Genomic DNA, 23,141 nt, shown 5'->3' with positions numbered 1-23,141 from the left:
TCATCAGCAAACTTGCTGAGGGTGCACTCAGTCCCTTCATCCAGGTCATTGATGAACAGGTTGAACAAGACTGGAACCCGTACTGACCCCTGGGGAACCCCACTAGCTACAGGCCTCCAAGCAGACTCTGCACCATTGATCACAACCCTCTGAGCTCTGCCATCCAGCCAGATCTCAATCCATCCTGTCATTCAAAAATGTCTATGGCTGTGGTAACCTAAATAAATAATAATAAATAATAAAACATAAATATTTGAAAATGAAAATTTAATACTGTTAAACAGGCTTAAGGCTTACCTTATTTTTCCAACTGTGAGAATATTGCAACAGTGCATGCTCTTTGTACGAGGAGACAAAGGTGAAGATACTGGTTAAGTTGTTACAGATGCTTTTAGCAGCTTTTAATATAATTAGATATCACCCTTAAATGCCTATATGACTAAATTTTCCATCATATGCCTTATATATTGTAAAATTTTGACACCAATGGTCAAATCCACTGTGTGCTTTACAACAATAGACTTGACACCCAGCTTTGACAGATTTCCAGTACTTAAAGTGGGCTTATAAGAAGATGGAGAGAGGTTTTTAACCAGAGCTTGTAGTGACAGGACAGGGGGCAACAGCTTTAAACTGGGGGAGGCTAAGTTTAGATTGGACATAAGGAATAAACTATTCACAACGAGGATGGTGAGATACTGGAACAGGCTGCCCAGAGAAGTTGTGGATGCCCTGTCCCTGGAATTGTCAGGGTTGGATGGGGCTTTGAGCAACCTGATCTAGTGAAAGACACCCCTGTCCATGACAGGGGAGTTGAACTAGATGATATTCAAAGGTCCCTTCTACACCAAACCATTCCACAACTATGTGATTTTACATGGTGCCTTCTTTTTGCAAAGATTATTGGTATCATCTCTTTTAACAGAACACACCCTCTAGTTAGCTACTGCACTTCTTCAGTAAGGCATCCGGACACTATCTGACTGTTTCTAATGAAGAGTATGAGAAAATTATGATCATAAATGTAATAAATATTTTCTCTCTGTCTTATTGTTTTTCATGTCTTCATATTTAAGTCCCGAATAGGTTTTCTTCCATATTTTTTTCTAAACTTTTATTGATCCCATGTAAGCTTCTGTCCTGGGGATAGGAGCTCGACACCTTGCACAAAAAATTATATCCTCCTGCTTTAATTAGTAACTTTAATTTGAGGTCTCCTAGTACTTGCAGTGGAAGAGACAATTAACTTTTTTTCCCATTTTCCCTCTTTGTCCCATTTTCTGCTCTACAGTTTCCCTCAATCAGTGCTGGCTTCCTGTAAACAAAGGCTGTAGTAGCTATTACAGCATCTGTTGGGGAGAAGTGTTTGATGTTGGTATCAGGCAACTAATTTGTATATTTTCAGCTTCAATCATTGTCACTTAAAACATTGCCTATATTTTATTGTATTGTAAAACGGTGATGGTAGGTTAGTTGTCTGCATGCCCTGTGGATTGTTCATTCCATGTAGTGTATATCTAATAATCAAATGTACCTACTTGATGCAAAGATATGGGTACCAGGAACAGCATGGTTATATTGGCACAGTGTCCACCTAGGCTAAAATGCTCTGTTGCCCAGAACTAATTAGTCAAGTCAAGGTACTGCATTAATGTGCATTTACTGTTTCTGATACCTAAGCCATCTCACAACACATGAAGCTAGGTTGCCTACATCTGCACAGCAGTTCATCATTCCACATAGGCACATCTGAAGTATTAGGTGGCAACAAGAAGTCAGGACTGGTTCCAGCAGGAGTCTGAATCACCTTGGGGACCAATTCTGTGGAGAAACTACCAGAGAACTGACACTTCTGTTGCTTTATGAGCTTGTAATTTGTTCAGCAAGTTGTAGCAACAGATACTTGATTACACTATATGCCTCTCATCTGACACTTGGTAAATGTAGTCCTTAAATTTCTCTTGGTTTCTCTTGGGTGTTCAACTGATTTATTCACAATTTTTAAGATAAATTAAGATACCCCTTTTTGAGCCACCTGCCAAATTAATTTGAAGTATAAATCTCTTTTGTTAATACTCTCCAAGCTTCTATGCTAAAAGTCTATTGGATTTATTATTTCACTCATTGGAGAAACACTTACTAAGTCTTAACAGATGCTCAAATTCCTAAATTTCTAGAGTTTGCAATTCCCCCCTGATCTTAACAAGTGTCTTCAGTACCTCTGGGTTACAAGGCATTTGTGTTCTCACACAAAATTCGATTTCTCAAATCTCCCACAAAGTTTGAAAAATCACTTAACCCCTGCCACACTTGTAAGGAAAATGCCCTTGTAAGAATTTCATGACTGTCACTGCTGTACTTGGTACACATTCCCCTATCAGATTGTTGATGTTTATGACTTAATGAAAGCTTGAGGCAGCTGTAAGTCAGAAGGCAAAACTGGTATAGATCTTTTTTATCAACAATTTTTATAATTGGGTATAAACATACCGTTCCTGAAGAAAACTGCAGATGTAAAGTAAGTCTTATTACACTATTCAGAAGATAAATTTGCCTGTACAAAGTATTCTTGAGCATTTCCTTTACAATTTATACAAAAGGATTCAGATAAAGATGGTCCCAAAGTTCAAAGCATTATATGAAGTAAGAGACCTGTCTGGATGCTTTCTTGAGACAAAAAGTAGAAGGTAACAAATCTGGACCTGGATCCAAAGAAAATGCGATTGTCCAGCTTGGTATGCACTTGCAAACATATTAGATGCCTACTCCTTGCCATGCTTTCAGGGCCTTCATGGAAATACTGAGCTACAGCCAAAGAGCATTTTTTGTCTTACTAAGTGATGCTGGGCCAAAAACTGCCTTAGCAAGGAAGAACATACACAAGTGTATTCAAATCTTTCTCCCTCCTGGGACTGAAGCATTTCCTGTCATGTAAGGTTTATGGATCATGAATTTCTCTGGCTACACGATACCTGAATCGAGAGCTTGCTTCTTTTCATGAAAAGCAGAGATGTCCACATATAAACAGAATAGTTCAGTAGACAGACTCTCCAGCTGGAGTGTAGCAGGCCCTGATTCAATTTGCATTTCTCTGTTTGCTTGGACTACAGTCTCTCCTGACCAAGAACACTGCTGGAGTGAGCTAGGTTAAAAACTTCTGGTTTTAAATGTCATTAACGCCATGTATGAAGATTGCAAGATGGAACAGTCTTTGTGTCAAATGCAGGGGCTGTGCACAATCAGCATACCATTAGCTAGGATTGTCAAGGTTAATTTTGAAAGAAATGTGGGTTTTAATCCCTTTGAAGAGCAATGTCAATTGATTTGTCTGAATGCCAAATTCTTCCTTAAAAATGGTGAAGAAGTAGGATGCCCTTCGGTTGTTGTGGTATCTGGGCAGGAAGGTACCTTCTAACAGACAAGTCTGAGTACAGTTCTCAAAAGCAGATGGAAAAATGTCTTGTTTATTAATTCTAGGTGAGCTTACCTGATGGTAGACCAAAAGTATACCAGGAAACAAGGATGGAGTCATCCAGGTAAATTCAATGTCACAAATGTAATGCTAATGGATCTCAAGGTGTGAAGACCCAGGCAGCAGCACACGTGGATGGGGCTGAGTTGGGTGCAACAATGCTGGCAGCCTTCTCTAGGTACTTACACAGATCTCGAGAAAGGCTTTTTGATCTCTCCAGTTTGAGTAAATTTGGTAAGAACTGTTTCTCTGAAACTTTTCTGTGGATAGCTTAAATACCTAGGTCCAACAACTATTTCACTATAGAGAAATTGACAGTGGCGTTATTAGAAAAAGCATCTGCAGAAGACATCTGCAGTGAGGGTGACCTTGCAGGCACAGATGTCTGAAGATACCAGCAATGTTCCTGCAGTGAAGTCCATGTGAGTTGTCATGCATTAGGTATCAGAAAAGAACACTCACAGTAACCTGGAAGAGGGAAAAAGAAAGGCTGCTTGTAGCCACATGAGCGAGGTGATGGACTCTGTGCTGTGTGACAGGGCACTGTATGCAAACTAGTGATCTAACTTTGCCTACAGCTAGTTCCAGCTAGCTTATGCAAAGAGCAGTCCTAAAGACTACCAGGGTTGTCCTCCTGCTGCTGGCTTCCCTCCTGTCTCTCCTGTCGAGTTTTTCTTATTGAAAAACACTGAAGGGAGAGGGGGAGGTGTAGAAACATCTCTCTTGCTGTCTGCAGCAGTAGCTTTCTGCTGCTAGAGTAGCATTTTACAAACCAGATGTACATTTTAGACCTTTTTCCTCAAGAACTTCTGTGTATGTTAAGGTAATACAGGTTTATGAGGTAAAATAGGTTCAATATTTTTATGCCCTTTACGTTCCCATGTTTCTGTAGTTGCCTCGGCATTTACAGATCTGTTTTTCAAAGCCGAAGAGAGGGTGATTTTTGTTTAGCTGGGTTTTGTTTATTTTCTGAAACTACATTATTATTCTTCATTCCTCCTGCATACAAATTAGATTCAGAGTTCAAATATTATTAACTGCAGCTTTAAAATTCATCACTTTGCAGTTGTTAAATCCATTTCCTCTTGGTTTGTCCCCTTGGCAACAAAAATTAAAAGGCAACCACATAATGAAAAAAAAATGCAGCTCATCTAAGCCTGTCTTTGTATAACACATTTTGAGATTCTGACTGGTTGTAGACTTGATGTTGTCTCAAGTCAGAAAACTGGAGGAAGTTTACGTGTGCCTTGAGATCTTGTCCTGTGCACCACATACTGTATGAATCCTTAAAAGACTGAAAAAAAAGGAGACTTAGCCTATTGCAGTGGCAACACCATCTAGCCAGAAAATGAACCATTTCTGCATACAAAGTTATGAGTACAGATAGGTAACCATTTTACTGCTGAAAGTGAGGGCTTCAGCTTACTACAGTTGCATGTTTTTACATGGAATATTCATTCTTATTTTTACTGATGATGGAAGTTTCTGGCACTTACTGAACAGCTAAGGGCACATTTTCACATTTCATATCCAATTATTTAAGAGCTCCTCATGGCAATACCACTGTGAGAAGGAAACCTTATAGATAAGAGGAGCAGCTGACCTTACCCAAAGTGCATTTTAACAGAAAAAAATGGATTTACCGAATCAGCTTCTTGCTCTAATAAAGCTCTTTCCATGTTGGTGAGAGTACAGTTGAACTAAATTTATATTTGTTTCATTTGCTAAAGTGATTTTCACGCAGTACTAAATTCGTATTTAAGACTGAAGTAAAATGGACCTTTCAGTTGTCAGATGTGTGTATAAATGGGCTTATTCCAGAAACACCAACATTTTAAAGTTTTTAGTCAGTTCAAACCTCCTTCCTTGCTGTGTTTTTTTCAGTTTTTCTTAGTCCTTTCTTGGTGGTATGTAGGAATGGTGAACTCCTTTGCAGCAGCCCAGCACGATCAGAGGAAGGTAAGTCTTGCACCAATCAAAGCAAATTGTAAGGATTTTTAAGTCAGTTAACCTGCCCAAGACCTTAAAAACTTGGCGAGTTACAGACATGCTCATTCACATCTGGGCCAACAGTCTGTAGCACAAAGCACCAGAAGTTTCTTCCTTTCATCCAGCTCACTGAATAGGAGATGTTCTCAATATGGGAAGGGTTCTTCCCACTCTTCCTGTTTTTACAGGTACTGATCTTGCTAAACAAAATAGCATTGGTATAGGATGACAGGGGTAATGGCTAATAAAGCCTTTTTTTCCTGGGTAGCTTCTTCAAGAGATTAGAGCTATTTCCTTCAGAGATGTCACCTGTCACCTGCAAATGACTGGGCTGATGTGAATGAGTAATATGAAATTTTCAGATTCCTAGGCAGAGGGATATGTACTTAGAATGTTTGGATTTTAGACTCAAAATCTCCATACCAACACCAACACCAAAACCAACACCAAAACAAATACTGTGTTGGTAATTCCTAGTCTGTAATAATAAAATATTAAACTCAACTACGTGTTAATGGTATTAACTGCAGTTAATAACACCAGTAATACTAATAGTTTTAGTCCTAAACCAAAGTGCATAAACACAGTGGAAGAAAGACACAGATGTACACTTGTGTCTCTTCTGTACATGTAACTTAAAATGAGAGAGACGATGCAAAGCCATACGGAAACAGCCCCTTTGGAAAAGCATCTGTGGAAAGTCATGGAGAAGGATTGTTTGCAAGGTCCCTCTGTACGCCCAATGACTTGGCAAAGTGATCTGTAACTCCTCATTGCCCTCTCAAACAGACTACAGTGTTGACGGTGGTCCTCATCTGGAACTGGGAGATACCATTTTGATGGTCCAGTACGTAGGGAACTGTTAACCCAAAATGGATAACATCATGGCTGCTTCTGGCAATAAAAGGCTCAAGACTGCAAATGCAGAGCTGTCTCTTTCCTCAGGTTTTAACCCCGAAAACCATTGAAAGAAAAACACCTTTTCAATTTCACAGTTTGGATCAGAAGCAAAGAACTGAAGACAACGTACTCTGAAAGCTAATCTGCATCATATGCTGTATAGGGCAGGATCTCAGACACACTGATTAGCTAAATAGTGCATACAGAGGAAAATACAAGCTATTTGGACAGTGATAAACTGCAGGGCCATATGACAAATTGACCTGTACATACTGCTCTGCTTTACTTTAGTTTCACAAATTCATCTTCAAGAGAATTTCTTCTGAAAATAAATCAACCTGCCAGAGAAATATTTCCTTTTCTTCTTTTAAACATTGCTTGCTCCCACCTAATGTACCGTAGTTTGCGAAGCTGTAAAACTGGTTAATTACATGGCATTTTTTTCAGATAAATTTATATCACTGGTCTTGATATCCCAACACTTAGGGAAGATGTGTTATCATTTTCAATCTGTAACATTAATTAACATGATCAGCTGCATACAAAGTCCTGAACTGTTCAGGTCAGTTTCTCCCATTCTGAATTTTTTAAAAGGCAAGGAAATCTCATGCAGGACCTACCAATTTTTCTAACACAAAATTTATTAATGAGATACTGCATTTTCTTTTCATATCCTGGAACAACTGTTGCATTGACAAGTACCCCATATCACATGTTGCTCTGGACTGTGTCCCTCGAGGCACTTCTGAAAAAAGCCTTTTAAAATAGATTTTCTGAGAGTGGGGTCTGTCAAGTATGTGGCCACCTTCAGCACAACACAACATTTGGGAAAAAAAAAAAAGCCCTTAATCTAACAAAACCAGACTCTCCTTGTAGGTATTATATGTCTGAAAAATCTACGATAAGGTTAATAGGCTTTGTCACTCATTTGGCTGCACTTCTTTGCTATGGGCAAAGCCTGCGGTTTTAAACAATCCTGTTTGTGCGTAAATAAATGCCCTTTTAATTTGCCATAATTTCAAGTATTTTGTTTTGTAGTTATAAGTAATTAACATACCTTTTATGATTTTTTTTACTCCATCTTACCTTACAGGGCATACTTTCTCTTCTATGCACATGTGTAACCTCCAATAGCAATAATAACAGTTATGAAGTATGTCCCCGGGGGAGACAATTTCCCTAAAAACCTTTAAAATGTAAATCTATGCACCATTCTTGCCAGCATGTATGCTCCAGTAAGTTAAACTAGTATTCTATACTTGCCAGCATAATAATCAAGAAATTGAATAAATTTCAAGAACCAAAGTTAAGAGAAAGTTCTCAATTTTAACTCTGCATGACAACATGCAAGGTGTTACCTCCAACTGCATAGCTACTTCTTGCCATCTGACTTTTGAAGCATAACTTTTATGTTGAATTGATGGAGGCGAAGAGTGTTATATTTGACTGTATGCTTCTGCTAGTATGACTTCTGGAAAATGTAGTACAAAAGTATTGTACTCTAAAGAGCTCCATGAAAAAGAAGAAAGATAGTGATCCAGCCTTATTTGGATAGATAAGCATAGAATGCATAATGGCATACTTAATATATCTAGATTAGCAGCTACAGCAATTAGGAACATAGTTACCTTTGATCTCAGATTGGTTTTCTACAGTTTGATTCCACTTAATGCAATGAATTACTCTTGGTTTGCACACCTGGGAATAAAACTGATCTATAATAATTATTACTATTTTCTAACAAGGAAGATTTTTATTAGTTGTATTTAACCTAAAATTTGAGTAAATGCTCTGGCGAAAAGTGTAATATTGTGCCTATGTACGCATAAATACACAGGAATATACATTAACAAAATGAGACTGTAATATTGAAGAGTAGGGTTATAAAAGCAGAAGCATCTTCAATTTTTAATTAAAGTAGTGCTTATGAAAGGGTTTATTGGACTCTTTATGTTTTACTGTAAATTCAGAGACAGGATTTTTAAAGTATATATATAAAATATATAAATATTCCTAAGTTCTTCGTCTTGGAATTCCTCTAGGTTCCTAAAAATATATATTCTACCCATTCTGCAGTGGAGCACGCAATATCAATACCCATACCAAGATATAATACCCCGAGTGATGAAACTAAACAATTACTATTGTGAATGTGGGATTTTTTGCTAGGAAATACACTGACTGGTGCCATAAATGTTGTCAGCTGTGTTTCATAGGCAATATCTTTCTCACAACCATTCCCTGGGCTGCATCAAAAGAAGCATAACCAGCAGGTTTGAGGGAGGTGATTCTTCCCTGCTACTCTGTTCCCATGAGACCCCACATGGAGTACCGTGTCCAGTTCTGGGGCCCTCAACATAAGAGTGACATGGACCTGCTGGAGTGTTTACAGAACAGGGCCATGAAGATGATCAGAGGGCTGGAGCACCTCTCCTGTGAAGACGGGCTGAGAGAGTTTGAGTTGTTCAGCCTGGAGAAGAGAAGGCTCTGAGGAGACCTTATAGCAGCCTTCCAGTACCTAAAGGGGGCTTAAGAACAAAGCTGGAGAGAGACTTCTTATAAGGGTATGTAGACATAGGACATGGGATAATGGCTTTAAACTGAAAGAGGGCAGATTTAGATTAGATACAAAGAAGAAATTCTTCCCCATGAGGGTGGTGAGGCACTGGAACAGGCTGCCCAGAGAAGCTGTGTGTGTCCCATCCCTGGAGGTGTTCAAGGCTGGGTTGGATGGGGCTCTGAGCAACCTGCTCTAGTGGAAGGTGTCCCTGACCATGGCAGGGGGGGTGGAATTAGATAATCTTTAAGGTCCCTTCCAACCCAAACCATTGTATGATTCTATGAATGATTTAATGGACACACAACCATGTTTTTGGTGCCTTTGTTATTTTTCTAAAGACTTTTTCAGGAGTTTACTTCTCCTTCATGTTTTTTAATAAATCTAAGGAGTACATCATCAATATTAATTGCTGCTATTTTACCAGCAGTAAGTAAATCAAGAAGGCAGACATCTCATCCAATATTGAAGTGTCTACCATGAGTATATTAGAAACTGGTCTGAGAAATGTAATATTACTGGAGAGTAATGCTGGATAACATAAAATGTGGGGTTTTTTTAGTTAGCCTTCATCTTCTCCTTAAGAGTCATTTCTGACAGAAAATTATATTATGGATTCTGTGGTCGTAATGGTCTTTTGAAGAAAGCTTTTGTTTTAAAAAACTGCCTGCAACTTTTCTTTAAAATCACATGGATAAATATATGTAGATACAGCAATTAGTTTTTTAGCTTGTAAGCACACTTAGACTTGAACTATAGATTCTCCTTCTTCACATTTTAAAGACAGCATCTCTCAAAATTACACAATGTTAATGGCCACACTACTTACACTAACATAACCATGCCATAATTGCAACGTTATGTGTCACTATACATCACCTAGCACACCCTGGGGAATTATTAATACTTTGAGACCTTCTTTTTCTGGGAATGGGCTAGAGAGGTAACATGGTTTCCTCATTTTGGGATCAGTGAAATGACTGTCTTTTTGTCCTACTTTATAACACTTCTGGCTACGAGAAAAAAATGAATAAATACTAATTGCTAGTTATCATTCTAAACCTGTTAGCAAGTATATCCGCAAGACCACTAGTGTACTCCAGCTCCTGATAGTTTGCTTTGCTGGAAGTGTGTCTGCATGACTCTTCTTCAGAGTCATCAGCTACTGTACACCAGAGCTCATTATGTTACTGTGATGCAAATTCCCATTACAGACATGTTGTATGTTTATCGAGAGGGATAGGTTTGTGGGTACAGCTATGCTAGCACAATTGTATTCATGCAAATATTTTTAATACAGGGAAAATCTAATGTAGTGTGATGTTTTAAACTCCAGTAGGTATAATCTACTTAGTATATACTTCAAGGAACTTGACAAAATCTGAACATAATTTAAAATGAAAGTCTACTTGAGAACATCCATTTTAATGTTAAAAAATTATCAGAAAGGTATATCCCATACAAACACAAATTGCACTGGGAAGAGCTATTACACAGCTGATGTTATACATCAGGAATAAAGTATGATTGCATCTAATATTGACCTGGTTTTAGCTCCAAATAAACTTACTAGAGTCACTGTATTTTATTTCAGTGTGATGCCATGGTTAAAGCCTGAACAACAGAAAAAAATACAATAGCTGTCTGATTTTGGACTTATCTACTGTAGCTTATTTATTTAAAAACCATGCCTGCAAACAAATTGCACCTTATTCTTAAGATTTCATTCTGGATTCAATAAAGGCTCATGTAATGCAGGAAGCTGGTGGGACAGCTTTCTGGTGGGACAGCTTTCTGGTGGGAAGCTGGAGAGCGCATTCAATGTCCTAGCTCTAGCAAACAGAGACCCTGTATTTGATTAAAAAAACCCACGCTCTGGATTGAACAATCTAACCTGAGAATAAAATCTTGAAATTTATTTTTCTTAGTTAAGAAGTGGAAGAATGATTGTTAAAGAGGTGTAATTACATGCACATTTTAATATATAGTAGAGGAAAAGGCAGCTAATCATTTGGAGTTCTTCAATCAGTCAGCTGTTATAAGCAATGGAAATATTGTTTGAAGGGTTAACTTTTTTTCAGACATTAATCTTGCAAATTAAAAAAAAAATCCATGCAATGTACAAAGAGTTGTGTTTCTTAAAGTTTACATGATACACGCTCTGCTTGTGAAAGTGTTTGTACCAGAATTGTATTTATTGATCCTCTCAAACAAACAGGACATCATTCCATTCCACATCCAAAACAATAACTTTCTGTGTATTGTTTGTGGGGAAAATAGAAACATCCCAGACAACTACTACTTGAATATGATGTCCCTTACAGTTAAAATCCATTTGGAGAAAGAACCAAACCAAATTGGAAGGCAAGCAGATGAAGAGCACACCAGCCCTCCGCAGAGCCAGGGCCGCCGTCCCCAGCGGAACGGCCCGATGCCTTTCCCTGTGCAAGGCGTTACCTCCACAGAGCTGCATCTGCGACAAAGAATTATCTCCTGGCAAGGAGAAGGGAAGACCGTGATTCTGATAACGTTGGCTAGGTGAAGCAAAGTTAACAAACAGCAAAAAACTTCCACTTTTTAAGTTTTTTTTTTTTTTTGGTGGTCATTGCAAACACTCTTGTATTATTGTGCTTTGTTCTTACAATGTATCTTACAACGTATACATGAAAGCATGTATACATGTATACAATGTATACATTTATACATTCTTACAATGTATACATGAAAGCACAGGGACAGCATCCTCTTGACTTTAAGACACTGAAGAGCTGTTGCTTAGGCAAAATCATCCTTCATTAGCCCTACGACCTTATTTAATATTTTATCTAACTTCATCATGGCTGTTTGCTGTGCGTGCTTTTGTGGGGGGTTTTTTTAACATTTCCAAACAGTTCCCATTTTCCTCCGTTCCAGCCCAGGCTCATCTTGTTGCTCCAAGAAGGAGTAGCCCCTACGCGCACCCAGTCCCGGCCGGAGGAGGACGGCACCCCCTGGAAGAGGCGAGTGGGGGGTGCAGCCGCAGCCGCCTTCATTTCACGATCAAACCATCAGCCTGGGAAGCCGGGCAGGGAAAACCAAGGCAGCCCTGCTTCCCGGTGTCATCCCCGGCAAGGCGTACGCTTCACCGCTCGGCCCCGTCTGCCGCCCCGCCTGGAGCCGCGGGGAGAGAAACTTTGCAGGAAGGGCTGCGACGGGACACGCCAAGGACGGAGCGGGCCGCGGGGCCCCCAGGCGTGGCCCCCCGACCACCCTGATACCTCCGCCCCGCGTTGTCGGGATGAGCCCGCAGTTCCGCTCCGCGCTGCCGGCGGCCGCCCGAGCCAGTCCTGGCGGGTCGCCGCTCCCGGACACCCACCGCCGGGGAAGCCGCGCCGGGCCGGGGCCGGGCCTGGCCGGGGGGGGCGGCGGGGCAGGATTAGGTTTCAGGCCGCCGGGGCGTGCCTGAGCGCGCTTCCCCCGCGGCGCGGCTCGGCGCCGTTACTTGGGGGCGGGAAGGGCGAAGGCGGGGAGCGGGGCCGGGCCGCCAGGCCCGCTGAGCCGCCGGGGTAAGCGCAGCGCCGGGCCGGGCGGCGGGCTGCGGGGCGAGCCCGCCTGTGTCGTCCTGCGGGGATGCGGGCAGGGGCCAGCGGTGTTGCTGGAGTTTTGAGCGGCCTTTTACAACGTATTTGTCTCGCGAAGTTTGATTTATCGTTGTTCTGTTGGTCAGCCGGGTTTTGCGGGGACCGGGGACGCGGTTGGAGGAGGAGAGAGGCCGTGGAGATGCGGGAGTCTGAGCCTTTTTCTCCCGCGCCCCGGGCAGAGCGGTCCGCGGGTTCGGGGAGCGGCGCTGGGGCTGGGTCGGGCTGCGGCTCCGGCCCGCGGCGGGCGGGCGGCGGCCTGGGGCGGCCTGGCGGGCAGTCCTCCCGTAAACAAAAGCTGAGCTACCCCGCCTGCTGCGGGCCGCCCTCCCCTTCCCCCCTGCCTTTTTTAACCCCACGGGGAGTGCGTGGTGCGGGGAGGGCTCCTCATCCGCTGCCGCCACAGACCTGCGGACGGCCGCGGCCCGGGGAGGCTGCGGCGCGCAGCGGCCCTCGCCCAGCCCTCGCCCAGCCCTTGCGGTCGGCGGCGTTGGGATTCGCTCGGAGCCAACGGCGGCCCGAAGGCCCGAGCGAAGCCGGCGGCTTCCCCCACGGCGGGTGTGCCGGCTCCTGGCGGAGCGGCGGCCGTGCCGGTACCTGTTGCCGCGCTCTTGCCGGCGCTTCTGGCTGGTCCACACCCCGCTGTAGCTGTCGAGCATCGCCACGGGTCTGCGTTTAAGCGTGAGCGTTTTGTCGGCGTGGAGGCGGAGGGGCGACACACGAGCCTCAGTTGTGCCCTGTGATGGGTCTGGTTGTGCAAAGGAAAGGGTCTCGTTTTTGGGACGGTTTGTTTCTCGTGTGGTGTTCCCCCCTTGCTGCCAGTACCTCTCTGAATTACTGGAAAGAGCAGTAGGAAGAAAGAAAATAAAAGGGAAAAACTCGCAAAGCCAGCCATTTGAACTCCGTGTACCACGTTTAACAGATTCGATTTGCCATTTGACAGGGCAGTGTGTTCTCTTTTTCTGTCGCTTTTATCAACATTGCCTCATCTCTATATATTTTTGCTTCTTCACACATGCAGAAGATTTTGTTAGTATAAGCTGTTGAACAGAAAACGTCATTACAGACTATGGTGCCAGAAAGGGTAGTAGAAGTCTCTTGTGGGAGCACAGCAGCGATTTACTGTAATCCAGCTGAAGGCTCTGAATTTTGCCATTGTGGAAGTCAATTGTGTAAAGCCTTGTGGTTTCCATATCAGCACTGCATTTTCCAAGATAACAGCAACTCGCTGTGAGGGAAGAATCTAAACTGGAAAAGGGGAAAGTGTTGAAATATTTTTGAGAAATGTTATTTGATACTTCTGTGGAAATGAAAAAAATGAACATTAGAAGAAAAGAATGTAGAATGAAAATATGTAAGGACATATCCACCTTTACTATCAACATTTTTTATGACAGAGGACTTTATTTTTTTATTTTCAAAATTGTTATCAATTTTTAGTATACATATTCTTTTGTCTCTCTAGATCTTGTTAGCAGTACCATGCATGTAACATCTACTGATTAGCAGGGGTGTTTCTAATGGCTTCCTTTGTGCTTTCAAGAAGCTTTTTCATCGGGAACTGGATACATTCTTTCCTCTCTGCACAAAAGTGCACTAGGAAAGTTAGATCAATATCAGCACTAGGGGAAAGAGAACTGCACTACTTACCTACCAATAGATGATCTTTATATTCTGTCTGGATCTATGTCTGAATTCTTCAGAGAAGAATACCATACAACTTCTCAGTTGCTCCAGTTGCTGTGGATGGCTTTTTTTTAATAGATAACACTTTAATCAGTGTATTGAGAACCATTATAAAGACCTTTTAATTCATCTGTTCCATGTTTCATGTTAGAAAATTTAAAATTCTCTGGAGTGTATCCAATAAATTTTCTAATTGAGTTTATATCTGAGCACCCTGCTGAAGCAGGATGAGCCAATACAATGCCATGCTGGCAGTATATCATCATTGGGAAGGACAGTTTTGTTTCACTTTTGGCATTCCCAAGAAGTCAATATACGAATATGCCATTTTTTCTCCAGTGCCTTCTTTTCAGATAGAAATTGCTTTGGAGGAGTGTTGTTTGCTGCTTATGGAATAATTGGTCTAGACAGTATTTGAGTATTTATTTTGTAGGCTTTTCAGACACTGTCCTTATGCCTGAGACACCTTGCCTGGTAGTCTTGTTACATACTGTAGTGATTTTCTGCATTACTTGCCTGTCGTCACAATATACAATGAGAAGTTTGTGTTTTCAGTTTGTAAGGAAGATGGCGACTCTTTGTTGAAGCTTACTGGCAGCCGTTCACTGAGGCTTCTTATTTATTCATTTATGTATGCTGTTGTCACTTCTGTGAAGAATGCAGTGTACATTAAGAAGTGCAACTGCTGTAGGAACGACGTTTCATCAAATTTAACTGAGTTTAATGAATATGGTAATCCATTGCGTATGCTGAAAACATAAAGAGACAATACTGTGCCTGAGTTTCATACATTAATTCAGTATATGTAGTGTCACTTATATTCTGCATATATGAAAATGTTACTTTTCAGTTTCTGAAGCTAATCCTGTATTTCAAAAGTTAGAATAAAGTGATTCTAATTCATCTTCAATGTAAAATATTTACTGAAAGGTTTTGTGGGGTTGTTTGTTTGTTTGTTTGATTTTTTTTGTGTGTGTGGGTTGGTTTTTTTTTTTGGTAAACAGATGATCTGGTAGTTTTCTTAACCAATAAAACCTCTAAAAAGCCCCACCAGCAAAAGTTCCCCTACTGTGATGTTTTTGCAATAACCTTTACAAATTACTTTTGATTGACCTGTATCACACGTGTTTATCAGTAGGTGAAAGCACTAAGTATAGTTTGGGCCCATTTCCAAGTTGCAATTATAACTTTCACATCAGCTAACGTGGGTATTACGCTCACGTCAGGCTCTTTACTGTGTTACAGAATATTATTAATTTAACAGAAGCAAACAGATTGCTTGTTCACCCCAAAGCATTGGAAGTTTCCTTAATACGTTAGTGTGATGTGTACAGAAGCTTAAAAATATCTGAATGTTCAAAATACTATTTTCATAGTTGCTTCAAAATACATAATGCTGTTCAGCTCTATCACAGTACTTTAATATACAGAGCCACTACTACAGCTTTTTTACATTTTTGATGCACGGTTGTGCTATATTTCAAGAGGCTAGTAATGTCACTTTTCAAACAAAACTGCTTATAGTCTTAATACAAGCTGTGTGTTAGCTTCCGAACTGCCTTTTTAGTTCTGCTTTGAATGTTTCAGAACAATTTCTCATTAGCATAGCTTTTAAATGTAAATTTCAGGCTTCTGGTCTTTGCCTGTTAAATTGCAGGTAGTCAGTGGAAATTTGCTTTGTTCCTTGTGGAGCAGTCCACGTTCATCTTGCTTGTATGAAATCCTTAATTTGAATCAGTTCTCTCTTCTGTCATGCAGAAGCATGCAGGCCAGGGTCTCTTGGCTGATGAAACCAAGTGGCTGATGTTAATTTGGTGAGCTGATGTCCTATCAGTAAATTGGAAGGCTAGCCTTTTTTCCCCTTCTTTCTTCCTTGCCACTTTTTGTTTATCCTCCTTTACCTGCTGGTCACTGCTGTTTTGCATTTGTTTCCCCACACTTTTGCTGCATGCTCAAGTATGTGTATCACTTTCGTCACGATTAGTGAAGGCTATATGAGTCAGGCTACAGATGTCAAGTCCTTGTAATATTGCTTGTAATCCTAGAAAGTGCTGTATGCAACAGCAAAATCGTCTTTGTGACATTGGAAGAATACATAGAAAAGATCTTTCAATTTACTGTGAATGGTTTCAGCTGCCTTTATATTGAGAAGACTCCCCATAAGGAGTCTGGGCATGACCTTAATTTTCTTCCCAGAGATGGTAGCCAGTGTGCAGGAGGTAACTGGGCAAAACAGAAGAGCTGGTGGAAATCGCAGGCAAAGCAGAAGACTTAACAGCAATTAGTATCTTCCACGTCCTGTGTGGTTTCGTTTCCATTCCTGCACCACACAGTGCTAACACGACATGTCTGTTTGAGTAGTAGCCAGAAAGTAGGGGTGTGAAACGACAAGGGATAAAAATTAGGTATGAAAGGATATCTCTAGCCTAGCCAAGTCCAGGCCCAGGTGTTGAAATTTAGTTTAGAAGTTTTGAAATACTCTTTTTAGCAGCTATAAAATGCAAGTTGTGATTACTGTGCTGCTTAATTGAAACAGACTTAGGTTTTTTTTATTGTCAATCAACTCCTAGCTGAAGTTTGGGCCTAGAAACCACTCTTAGGATAGGCATTTCCTCTGTGTCCTCAGAGCACTTCAAGTAATGCAGGAGATGCAGGGCAAAGCCTATTACTGTGTTTTCTATCTTTGGCATTGCATGTTTGCTAATCCACCGCCATCAGCATTAGTTTCCAGGGTATTATCTGAAATGGCTTTATGAAATGGTAGATGGAGTATCTGTCAATGAAACAGAATAAGTTTCCCTGTGGGAACTACATGATCAGGTGTGAAAGAGTAAACAGTGGAAGTGGGTCATCTTTCTCTTTTCCTGAATTGTTTGGCTGTTTAGCTAAGTGGCTTGCACGGTTGCAGTGAAAAGGAGGTGATTGACCTAAATTTTGTGGATGCTTTTTAAAAATTCTGACACCTGTGGATTTTAGTGTTTTAGGAGTGGTCAGAAAGAAACCAGAGCTGCAGCATGCCAACTGTTTTCTAGCAACCAAACTTGTAGGAAAAGGGCAGCGTAAAGCGTGGAGACAACACATTTTTGTTTGTTAGCATGGGAAGAATCAAATTTCAGGAGTGCAGGTTTGGAAGAGATCATATTTAACTTTTTTGCATGCTTAGTAGAAGATGGCATGTTTCTTACCATGTACCTGTCTAAAATTACTTGTGCTTTCTACATTCCTGTTATAAAACGAGGAAAAGGAGAAGGTGTCTTTTTTTTTTTTTTTTAAGTCACATCTTTCAGGTACCTGTGCCTTTAAAAACCTGAAAGTGAATTTAGCTTGTTATTCGCTTAACTGTATTTCTTCAAGTTGCCTATAAAAAAAGTCTTAACTCAGACCGTCTGTGTTCCTATTACTGTGAAGAGATTAATGAACTTTAGCACTGAAATACAAAAATAGTTAAATCTACTTTGAGCTAAGCTAGTAAGCTCTTTGAGATGTGAACAGTATTTGTATCATGTGTAGAAGAGCCGGTTTTGGCTTCAGACTCCTGTGATATAGACTGCTAGGAGTCTGCAAAATTAGAGAATCAGAAATAACTTCCCATTTGTGCATCTAGAAGTCTGTGAGGGTGTTATAAAAATATTTGCTATAGCAAATTATAGATTTATGCCTTTCAGCAAATAATCATGTATGCTTCCATATTTCTCCCCAGCGCATTATTGTTAAAATACTTGGGAGCAAGCTGGTTTAAAGACCAGGACTGCAGCTGTAGTGGGCGGTGGTTACGTATGGGTATGTCTCTATCGTGCATTTTGGACAGATGCGCGCTTGCTTCCCTTGTATTTCGGCTATGTTAATGTGCTACTAAGCTGGTGCTGACAGATCCTGCTTGTTAGCATGGCTGTGGCACAGCAGGAGCACAGTCACGTGGCTTTTCACCATTTCAGAGTGCGGCCGGAGCAGATGGGTCATCTTGAACTGCGACATGTAGAAATGCTGGTGTGCCTCGATGTGTTGCTTCTGCGTCAGAGGAAGCGTCCTGAAGGAAAACATCCTGACAGCAGTTCTGATCTTGCTCCTGCCTAGTGCTGTAGTCAACAAAAGCATTAAGCTGGTTAGCTGAGGAGGAATTCCCCACTAGTAGAAACAAAAAATAAGGAGGGTTAAACTGAGACTTAAAAATGGATTTGCTGATGCTAAGGTAGCTCTAGACCAGTATTCCTACCTCTGAAGCGTGATGTAAATAGAAAGTATATAACGAGTGTCTTAGGAGAGGTAAGGACTTTTCATTGCAAATTAGATAGGATCATCTCCATCTATAGAGCACGTTTAGGACTTGTGTGTGCTTTAGAAAGCTTCCATCATAAATCATCGGAGTTCATACCTCTGGATTTCACAAATAGTGATGATGTCCATTTTGTCATTTGTAACACACGCCTTTCACAGCATGCCAAGAATGAGATTTTAGACAAATTGAATCATAACAAAAAGCAATATCCAACTACTTTGAAAGATTTAGACTTTTTGCAGTTGCACCTCTTCTTGAGATTCTTGGGGAGCTAAATCACAATAGTAACCCTGTATTTTTCCTGATCAGTTTTCTTGGAAGATGAGAACTAAACATACAGGGCCATGTGCTTGTGCATATAGTACTGTGATAAACAGGATCGTGGCACTGAAATAACTAAAAAATACTCCACTTTTTTTTTTGTTTTCCGCATAGTTCTGTGGTTGCCTCCACAATACAGCCCCCTGAGTAGCTGTAGAAGAAGAACAGTGAAACAGGAAAGAACTGCTTTGGTTGGTGTTGCCAGTGAGAAAAACACCTGTAAACCTGACATAAATACCTCTGTTTGTAAATAGGCACTCTGAATAGAGGAAGTGTGAGTAGTTTGTTCATCTAGAGAGAAAAGCCACAAATGATAAGGTTTGGGGAAGCCAGCTTCCTTCATAACATTTAAATGATCTTATCTAGCTCTTCCCAAGTAAAAGAGACATTTTTTTGTCTTGCTTTCTAGGGTGACAAGGTAAAAACACAAGGTATTTGGTGTGGGTTTCAGATCTGGTAATCATGTGCTGGGATTTGCCTTGGCAAGTGAGAAAACATTCATAAAGGCTTATTTTTTACTGATACGCATAATTTGGATCATGGAATAAGGTTACTTTGACAAATTCAGATTCAAAGGATTTGAATGTCTGTCCCTAAGTGGTACACTGTCCTAAAGAGGATGATCAGCACTCTATACCAATGTACTGGCAAATTCTAATGCAATAAAATAAACTGGTATGATACCTCAGACATATCTAAACTAGGGAAGTCTTGGCAATGGAACTTGAAATGGTTTTAAACTCACTTGATTTGGGATTTCTGCAGAAACTGCAAATAATATAGGCTTCTCAAAATGTTCGTCCTGGCTTGTGTTCCTTCTAAGTACCTCTAACAGCTGTTTTCTTGCTTTTATTGTGAGGATTGATTAATGCTTGTCCTGCTCAGGTTCTGTTATAATTAATGGTCCTGTTGAATTTTAGTTAGGCCGTCTTACCCAGAGATCTGTCAACGCCATTCCTTTCCCAATTTTTCTCCAAAGTATGAAGAAAAACTCTTTTTTTCCTGAGTGTTTAGACATCACAGCTCTCTGCATATTGGTAAGCTTAGTGGATTCAAGTTGGAATACTATACTGAACTGCTTTCCTATTATCCAGAAAACAAAGGCGCCATTGTTAAAGATGACAAAATGCACAGCTGAGTTCATAAACCTGCAGGGATACTTGAACTCCTTACTTCTCAGCTATCCATCTCCATCAAACATATTCTGCTACTACAAATTTCGAAGCAGTTGCAGACACAGTTGGGAAAAAAAAAGGCAAACAAACAACAAGAACACCACAAGTCAAACCCCCAAAAGCAATAAAAAAGAATAAACAAAGCAATTTCAGGATTTCTTCCTCCCAGTGTATTCTGGGAATTTCCTGCCTAGAAAACCATGCTGGCAAAAATCCAGCCGTCATCCAGATCTGAGTCTCGGTTCCAATAGGTGTTAATAGTGGAGGCTGTATTGTGAGAGTCCTGCAAGTCTGTGTGACATGACGACTTTCTGACTTACATGACATTCCTTTTTGAAAGGTGACTTTAAAAGAATGTACTGTGGTTCATGCACCTGAAATTGTCAACATAGAACTTGAAAACTGATCCCGCAGGGAATTTTTTTATGAATCACTGTAAAGGAAAGTAATAAAACTGTGTGAAGTATCAGTGACAGCTATGATTCATAGCTTCTGATTAAAGCAATGGAGGACATGTTGTGCAACAGTATGCAGCAGCAGCTTTGTCATGGAAATGCAAAAATATTACAAAGCATATTCCTAAAAGCAATTTTCAGGCAGGCTTTAAGCTCCAAAGTGACTCAGAATATGGTTGCATCTGAGGTTATTTTAATTATCCAAGGAGACATGGGTTTTTTGGTGGACTGTTGTTTTGCGGGTTTGTTTCTTGTTTTCAGAAGTCAAGCCTTTTTTTCTTCTTCAGGGCTTAATGCTTCTATAAATGTGACCCTTTTCCCTTTCTGTTATTTTTCAGGGAAATACTGTATTTGCTGCCACTTCCAATTATTGGAATAGAAGCTGAGAAGCAGAAAATATGTTGGAAACAATTGGTAACCTTTTTTATTTGTATCGCTATATTTTTGTGTCCAAATCAGGTGTGCGTAATAGATTTAGGATATTTGTGTGAGAGAGGTTTTGTGAAAAATATCTGCTGTGCTTAGAAATACTTGATGTATTTGAGTTTTTGTATTTTATGTTTGAAAACAAAAGGTTTACCCTCATTTGCTTAGTTTATTTAATTCTTAGCCTTTTGTCTTGATTTCATTGTTTTAACCTTTGCTAGAATTACAAGTTTGTATGAAAAAGGCAAACGTTTTCTGTTATGGCTATTTTTGTCACTTCATGTTTAAAGTGGCCTATAGCCACAGTTCCTGTAACTAAATTTTAATAAAGGCTGTTTCACTTTTGTAACCCAGTTCTAGATGGAGAAAAATGTAATTTTGACTGGCTTCTGCTTTGTGCTCTGCCTCTGACTTCCTAATTCGTTAGATGTGTTTGGGCTTGGATTTTTATTCAGAACTGAACCATTGAAGTCCTCTGTAGGTTGAGCAGTAAGGAGGGATACATTTAAACCTGTTACCTGCTTGTATGTATCTGTTTCTGAACTGCTGCTGACTAGGTATGGTTATCACTACAGATACACATCGGGCCCTCCAGGCCATGGAGCGCTTACAGGCAAAACTTCGGGATCGAGGTGACATTGCAAATGAGGAAAAACTGAGCTTATTAAAATCAGTGCTGCAGAGTCCTCTCTTTAACCAAATTCTCAACCTTCAGACTTCGGTTCAACAACTGCGAGACCAGGTAGGAAAAGCAGCCTCCCAGGCACAAGAGAAAAATTGCTAAGAAGGTGCAAAAATGTGTATGTCTCTGCTTGTTGAATAGTGAAATCAAATAGCCTAAACTAAACATCAGATCCAAAGCTTCAGGGAACCAAGCGGGACATATTAATTGTCTTTCTTGGGCTTTTTTGAGGCCCACAGTTTGTGTATGTGTTTTTTTAGGTATATGCTTGTTACTTCTGGTGTGCATAGTTGGGAAGTGATGATACTGTGTAGGGAGTTAATGTAAGGCTTTCTGTTTCTGTCCTTCAAAAGGAACATGTTTTGTATGAGGTCTTAGGATTTTTTCCCTAGGAGCCTTTTATTGCTTTTTGTCTCTTACCCTGCTATAACAAGAATATATAAGGGAATCTGTGGAATGTTGACTTCATAAGAAAATGAAGATCTGTTTTTTTTGTGCAGAAATAAATGAACAAAGAGAAGCAAGGGCTTCTAGTGCTTTTTTTCCTTGCTCAGGGTTTTAAGTAAAAGTATTACTTTTCTGCATGTCTTTGGTGAGGATGAGAACAGGGGCAGCAACTCAGCTATATTGACTTGATTATTTATTACTGTAATTCAATTTCTTCATCAGCAGAATTGGAACTTGAAGAATATAAAAACCAGTTCAGTAACTGCATCAGGACTAAACTGTGTATCTGGCTTTGCAAACAGTTGTTTTGTTGACTCCTGCAAGATGGACAGCTCTGTGGCTGGTATGCAAAAATGCCGAAGTGGGAGGATGAAGCCCCTGCCCGCTGACGTTATCATCAGCGTGGAGCCGCATCTGGTCTCTGAATGGACTGCGGCTGGTGAGGAGTCCTCACGATTTTGATAGTGCTAAAACTGTGGTATAATAGCACGATCTAGCTCTTTATTGCTTCTTGTAGATAATCTTGATTCTATTTTGCACAGACAAGAGATACGTTAGAAAGGTGTCCACAGTGCTCTACATTACCATGGTTTTCAAATTTTGCATGTTTTGTATGTAAAGACTTGATGGCATTGGAGTGATTTAAAAAATCTAGGAAAAAAAGCTGTTCTGATGGTTTGTTTGCTGTTTGAAAAGGAGAATTTAACAGTGACATCTAGAAATAATGTGAATTATGTGGTGATGATTTTGGGAACATGTAGTGAGAAATGAAAGTGCACCTGAAGCATTAATGGGAATTTGGTGAAAAGGCAAATTAAATTTTCACTTCCAGACATTAGCTGTGAAATTAGAGGATGCTTCTCTTTTTGAATACAAACACCTAAATAGGTAAAATGAAGCAGCTGATACTACAGATAGGTAATTTGAAAAGAAAGTAGTAATTTTACCTTCTGCCATAATGCTGCAAGTTTATCTTTGCAGTAACTTTAGTGGCCTGTGCATGTTGTATGGTACATATCCAGTCTAGTTGACAGGGCAGCTACTTGTATGTGAATTATCCTCTTGAGATGTGCTTATATGAACACTTGCATGTTTCTAGCTATTCTTAGATTTGGGTCAGCTCTTCAGAAAACTGTCA

The 23,141-nt window shown here is 40.4% G+C and overlaps 1 protein-coding gene across 13 annotated transcripts in view; it reads left to right on the top strand.

The window, feature by feature from the left end:
- The first annotated feature begins 12,381 nt into the window (after positions 1–12,381).
- The window catches only part of MPDZ (multiple PDZ domain crumbs cell polarity complex component), a 101,341-nt gene continuing 90,581 nt past the window's right edge, over positions 12,382–23,141 (top strand). For 12 of the 13 annotated variants that reach the window (XM_065657779.1, XM_065657782.1, XM_065657785.1 and 9 more), the window contains exons 1-3: positions 12,382–12,463; positions 20,787–20,862; positions 21,450–21,616. In XM_065657779.1, coding sequence (XP_065513851.1) covers positions 20,847–20,862; positions 21,450–21,616 — 183 coding nt within the window. In that variant the 5' untranslated portion in view covers positions 12,382–12,463; positions 20,787–20,846. Of the gene's footprint in view, positions 12,464–19,781; positions 19,856–20,786; positions 20,863–21,449; positions 21,617–23,141 lie in introns of those variants that run through there. The other variant, XM_065657773.1, reaches the window with a different exon arrangement.

The sequence above is a fragment of the Caloenas nicobarica genome, chromosome Z (genome assembly GCF_036013445.1).
Source record: "Caloenas nicobarica isolate bCalNic1 chromosome Z, bCalNic1.hap1, whole genome shotgun sequence".
NCBI lineage: Eukaryota > Metazoa > Chordata > Aves > Columbiformes > Columbidae > Caloenas > Caloenas nicobarica.
Note: the sequence above shows the minus strand (reverse complement) of the source record. Positions and strands in the feature narration are given on the sequence as shown.